General features: G+C 45.1%; 1 protein-coding gene across 1 annotated transcript in view; it reads left to right on the plus strand.

Moving 5' to 3' along the window:
- LOC308375536 (decorin) overlaps nucleotides 1-6,206 on the plus strand; it is a gene marked incomplete at both ends in the record, with an annotated part of 13,129 nt that extends 6,923 nt beyond the window's left edge. Inside the window, 2 exons of the mRNA XM_080851701.1 lie at nucleotides 4,581-4,735; nucleotides 5,108-6,206. Coding sequence (XP_080707827.1) covers nucleotides 4,581-4,735; nucleotides 5,108-6,206 — 1,254 coding nt within the window. The remainder of the gene's footprint in view (nucleotides 1-4,580; nucleotides 4,736-5,107) is intronic.
- Nucleotides 6,207-6,699: the final 493 nt, after the last annotated feature.

Consider the following 6,699-nt stretch of genomic DNA (forward strand, 5'->3'; position numbering starts at 1 on the left):
CTGGCCCAACCGAAGTGCATTTCGAGGAGACAGGGCTTAACTCTGAGTGCCTGAACTGAAGTGGGGAATGTTCCACTGGCAATTTTTTTACACAACAAAGCTCTATGCCTCGTTTTTCAAAAGCTTTTGATTGTGTGTTCGTTTTGGGTCAAAAGAGCATACATGGCTGCTTCTCTAGGCCTGGCATCACAAGGGTCCGTAGACCGTAGTGCTAACAGCCGGACCTTTAGCTGATGTGCTCAACGTTGAAGCATTGGGTTGCTAAAGCTAACACCCGCTTCACACTTTTGTTACCAGAATAGCTGTTTCTTGTTAATTCATGATATTGTCACGTGTGGATTGATTGGCTGCTGCCCTGTCATCAAAGCAGTAGCCTACTCATCTCTAAATGTCTCATTGCAGCATTGGTTGTATTTGACTATTAAACAAATGATGCCACTGATTGAGCAGAGTGCAGTCAGCCATGTGTGATACAAAAAGGTTTGTGTGTCAGTGTGCATGAGCGGTGAGATTACATGACCTGCCTGCATAATATTATACAGTACATCTCTCCTCGCACTGTATGAATTGTTTTTCCCCAGACACACACATTTGCATAATCACATTTACAGTGGTGTTGAGATGGACCGTAACATGTGGGTTCTATTTAAGTCAGAAACAGCGTTGCTGAATTCTCGTCCTTTTCCGTCACAAACAGGGGAATAAATCCTCCGGAACGCAGACCCGAATTTATGACACGGGCCATGATGGATGGAGAAATTCACCAGAATTCCAAGCGAGCAGGTTTAGAGCCGGTCTGAATGCAAATCCTCCCAAACGGTTAAAATTCAGGAATTATACATCCCAGCCAAACAGGACAGCTCTGCCAACGCATGCATTCTTATTCCATTGTTTATTTATTTATTTTTGAAATATTCAGTTTTTAGGCTGTGGGCACAGTGAATGTTTCTGCCTCAACTCAAAGCAGTGTGATTTTACGGTGGGTGAATTTCATTTTGTTGGCCACAGCGCAGGGCTTCCTTGCCCTTAGTCATCGTGCCGTGGCACTAAAATCATATGCTGGGAGCTCTCCTACAGTGTTTTGAAAATGGGTTGCATCCTTTTGGGTTTTCCTGTCCCAAGAAGAGCACACTCTGTAGCCATTTTTGTTACCAAAATAAAGAAAATACGAGGTAAACGAAGTAAAAATGTGACAAGCACACTTACAGTGTCATAGCCAAACTTGTGCTCATCTAAGGCAACTTACAACAGTGAACAGATATACATCTTAACAGGGACAGTAGGTGGGCTCCTTGGGTATGGAACTTAGAACTCATGGTGTTTTGTTTGTGTCTTGTTTTACAGTCCACTTGTAACTATGCAACACCACTTTATGTGTTTAATGTGGATCAGAATTTGGTAATAAAACCCTTTAATTTCCTTATTCTGTTTGTGTGTGGCAGCCATCATCATACGTCACCCTCTTGTTGTTACCTCTAAAAATAGATTCAATATTCTCTTACAAATTCTGTAGGAAGATGAAGTGTTTGGGTTTTGCACTGACACTCAGTCCAAAGTGTGTCATGACAGGAACCAGGACTTCCCTGTGTCCTCTAAAGAACATTCTTCTATGTGTGAGGTCAAAGGGAAGCGACCCTCCTAAGAAGCTCCTCTTTCTCACTATGGTGCCAGGAGCCTAATGACCTCTGAAGTACTGGCAAACAGCAGAAAAAAAAAACACATACACACAGACTTTACAGAGACACACACACAACACACACACACACACACACACACACACACACACACACACACACACACAAACACACTTTCTCTATCTCCCTCTCTTTCCCTCTCTCTTTCTTTATATCACACAGACAAACATTCACCAATACACACTTTAAAAAGAAGACTCCCATCATAGTATAACAAATTTTCACACACACACTCCAGGACAGTACACACTCTCAGATAATGTCTCCGTTAAGAGCCCTTATCTTAAGAGGGAATTTCTCTCACACACACACCAAGGCCGGAGGCATCTGAAAGATCAATAGGGCTGAAAGGAAGTTGAGACAAGTGTGGAGACAGGACTCTAGTGATGGAGATGAGTTTGGAGAAGTGTGTGTGTGTTTTCTGTGTGTGTGTGTGTGTGTGTGTGTGTGTGTGTGTGTGTGTGTGTGTGTGTGTGTGTGAGTGTGTTGCTGTGTGTGTAAGTGTGTGTAAGTGTGTGTGTGTGTGTGTGTGTGTGTGTGTGTGTGTGTATGTTTAGCGGGTACTTTGAATCACACAGGCACTCAGGCATAGGGACAGACATCTCTTCTGTAGGTTAGCAGAGTTGCACCCAGAGGACAGACAGCAGAAGGACATAACACACCACTACAAATCGCAGTCAAGGTAAGTCTGCAACAAATGCATTACAATATACAATTAAAAGTACTGTAATATTCCACTGATTTTGATGAGGAAAAGGGAACTTTTGCTTTGTCATGACAGCTTGGTTCATTCTTCAAAATGGATAGCAAGTAAGCTAGCTACAAACGGTAGAGGTCTGTAAAACATTTCTATTTCCTGCCAAAGTACAAATCTTCTTTTAGTCAGACACTTCATCTTGCTTCTACATGACTTAGATGTCCTCCAACTTCAGTGGTTATGTTGACAGATTTAATATAATACTCTGTGAGTGCCTTTCTCTTGTGCCTTGGTTCATATCACAGCCAATGTTTTGCTAAGCATCCTACTTAGCTGTAGTGGACTCCACTGTCATGTGCTGTCAGACATAAATCATGATGCATTGTGGGACTTTATGGAAGACGCTCCGTCGTAATTTGTGTTTGACCATTTTTCTTTGTTGTCACATCTGTGCAGGTGCCTAAAAAAATGCAGTTAATCAACCTGCTGTTCCTTGTCTATGTGCTTCCAGCTCACTGTTACGTATCACAACCCAGTAAGTGCTTTGTGCGCAGGATTTTACATTTACATTTACATTTTCTCAATTGTCAGCAGTCACTTTCATCCAAAACAGCTTAGAGTTGTATAGAACCATACATATTTTATTAGTGCATGTGCTCCCTGCGTTGCAAACCCATGAGTTTGGAGCTATTGGCGTTATGCTCCATCAGTGTCCTACTGTTTGTATGTATATGTATTCATGTGTATGTACTGTATGTGCCTATTTGTGTATGTACTTTCCTTTACTATACTTTGTATTTGAGTAAAATACATTTCTAGTAATTCATTAGTAAATCCTAAATCATAATATCTTCTCAGGTTTGAGTACCACAGCATTGGAGGACTGGGAGGATGGGGCTGAGTCCTGGCCAATCAGAACAGAGGACCCACTAAGAGAGGAAGAGGATGAGAAGAGTCGAGAGGAAGATGCTGGGGATTATAGGCCGTGGAGAGAGAGAAAGGCGGGGAATGAGGAAAGAAAAGAAGATGTGCGCGTGGATGGGGAAGGAAAAGACAAGGGGAGAAAAGAGGTGGATCAGAGAGGAGATGAGAAAGACAGAAAGGAGATGAAGGAGGAGGTGATGGCTGAGTATGAGAAGCAGACAGATACAAGGGGTCAAGGAAGCCTAATCCTGGAGAGAGGGGATCAAGGTGAGATGCTGACTGATGAACAAGGACGAGCGGAGGATCAAAGACGAGAGAGACAGGCTCTTCATCCTGGAGAAGATGAAAGAGGGATGAAGAGGAATGAAGCGGAAGGACAAACGGTAAAGGAAAGAGAGGGAGTGATGAGAGTGAGAGAAGAAGGAGAGGAGGAGGACAGAATGGATGGATGGAAGGAGGCAGAGGGAGAAGAGAAAGAAAAGAAAGAGGAGGAGGAGAACGGAGAAGAGAGGAAGGTTCTAGGAGGGTTAGTTAAAGATGACACAGACCACCCGCACATAGAGGAGACTGAGCAAACGGTCTCAGCAGTCAGGCTCATTTCAGAGAACATTCCACATTCGACTGCGGAAATCCTTCTTGTAGTTCCCACAGATGTCAACCAATCTGTCGGTCAGGAAACCCCTCCCCTACTCACTCCATCTACTTATTCACAATCTGAGGCTTTTGTTGACCATATGACTCACCAACCAAGTCTTTCTGTAGCTGCCACCAACACCCTACCGCCACAACTCTCTGCAGAACCACAGGAGGCCATGCTATTGGCTAACAGACTCAGCTCACATGATGACCTCACAAAACTTCAGCATGTGATGGAAAGTTCTCAGCCAGTCCACATGAGGGAGGTAGAGCCCATTCGAGTCAGCCCCATAAGTAAGGCTGTGATCAGCACGACAGACAACCAAGAATCTGAAGCTCGATACAACACACACACACCTCAGCCAGAGACATCAAGTGGAAAAAACAGGCAGAAGCTTAGCCAAAAAGCTATCGGACGCAGAATTATCCGAAAGCCTAAAAGCAACCAAACCGCACAAGTTGCTAAGTCAAAGGTCCAGCGAACTGTGACTAAACTCTCTCAGAATTTAAAACAACAACCGTTATCTCCCCTTAACAAAGCCATTCCCAATGAGCTAAATACCACAACACTAAATGAAACACCAGGCGAAATGACTCCCAAGCCTTATAATAATAATAAGAACAAACAGCAGAAGAAAAGAAAAGATAAAATTACCAGATCTCTGAAGAAGGACAAAAAAGAGAAGAAAAATAAAAAAGAGAATAAAGAGGAAGTTCCCACTACCCCATACTTTCCTTTCTTTAAAGATGACTACTGTCCGACTGACTGTGCCTGTTATGGAAGGTTAGAATGATTTCCACTTCAGTAAAACCAGACCTTTGGTCTGATGATGCAGTTTTACTAATCATTTAGATTTGCTTTACATCCATTACATTACATTATTGAGATTATACCTGGAATTATTCCTGTCATGTTAATCACCTAGTGCAATTTGCCTATGTTTCCTAGTGCCACATAACACTAGCGTGTCACACATTGGCATGCTGTCACAATCTTTCATTATCCCGGATATGAGTTTAATGAAGAAGAGTGTGCTAGCTAATTTGCAATCAAGATTGGTTGGAAACTTATTCAGGTTGCCCCTGGAGTTATTGATCATGGTTGGACTCTCAAATGCATATGTGTCTACTAATTCCATTGTCTCTTTTCTTTCAGAGTTGTCCAGTGCTCTGATAAAGGAGTGGACAAGGTTCCTTTCGGCATCCCCTACAATGCTCGCTACATCCTCTTGATGAACAATCTCATCGACAGCATCCAGCTGGACCTGCTCTCCGAGTACCTCTCCATGGAGTTCCTGGTGCTCAGCAACAACCGCTTGATGGACAGCTCTGTGGAGGGTTCCTTCGAGGGGGTTCAGAAGCTGAAACGTCTCTACCTGGAGCGGAACTTGCTCCAGAGCATCCCGACAGACATGCCGGCCTCATTGGAGGAGCTGAGATTGGATGGGAACAACATCAGCGTTATGTCGGAGGCAGCGTGGGGCCGCTGCCCTGGCCTGCTCATCCTCAGCCTGAACAACAACAGCCTGGGTAACGGATCCGACTCTCTCTCCGCCGGGGTGCTCTCTCCGTTGGGCACCCTTCGGACGTTAAGCCTCAACCACAACCAGCTCCTGGCTGTGCCCTCCCAGCTCCCGCTTAGCCTCCGTGAACTCTATCTCCGCGGCAACCTCATCCAAAGTTTCCACGGTGATGTCTTCATGGGTGAGTCGGAACTGCTGATCCTGGACCTCAGTGCCAACCGGCTAAGCAACAAGGGTCTCGGCAAGGATGCCTTACTCAACGCCAATCGATTAGAGAGCCTCAACCTGGAAGGGAACCTTCTTAGGCAGGTCCCACGCCACCTTCCCCAGTCCCTCAAAACCCTCAACCTTGAAGGCAATACCATCGCTTCAGTGGGCAAAGCTGCCTTCAAACGGCTGCCCAACCTGGAGCACCTCGGTCTGGCACGGAACAAGATCGTCAGAGTGGCATTTGGCGCGTTCCGAAGCCTGCCCGTCCTCCACCAGCTCGACCTATCCCACAATGCCCTGAGGCAGGTACCCAGGCAGCTCCCGACGTCGCTCCACTTTGTGTCGATAACCCACAACAAGATCCGATCGGTGCCACAGGACGCACTGTGTCCGGGGGGTGCCAGCGCGCCCCTTAGCCAGCTGGTGAGGGTCCAGCTGGAGCACAACCTGATCGATATGGGCAAGCTAAACACACGGGCCTTCTGGTGTCTCAGAGGGTTCCAAGTGGTCCATTTTGACTGATGGGCTGAGAATGTAAGGGGGCAGGGACAGTGGATAGACAGCTGACATGGATTGTCGCAATGTTTTGGTCATCAGTAGATAATATTAGTTTTAACACCTTTCTGGAACCATTTAGGATTGTGACCATAGTTTGTTATTTGCAGATAAAGCCATAATCTGCTAAAATCATAAATGTAAATGTAAAGCGTCTGAGACTTCCAGGTGGTCCATTTCGACTAAGGATAGACTCCGGTGACACGGTCAGTCACAGGGTTCGTGTCACCAATAGACAATGTCAATGAGAGCAAATCTGTCATCATCAAATAATATTACTTTAGACACTTTTCTTTGTTCATTTAGGATCTGTTTGTTCATTGCCAAATTAGCAGATGGTGCCTCGGAGATGTCCAGATGGTCCACTTTAGCTCTACCAAAACTGTACCAAAAACTGTATGAGGACAGAAACAGCAGGCGGACACATGACATAAACAGTCACAGTATCAGTGTCATAAGG

The sequence above is a fragment of the Sprattus sprattus genome, assembly GCF_963457725.1.
Source record: "Sprattus sprattus genome assembly, chromosome: 14".
NCBI classification, from domain to species: Eukaryota; Metazoa; Chordata; class Actinopteri; order Clupeiformes; family Clupeidae; genus Sprattus; species Sprattus sprattus.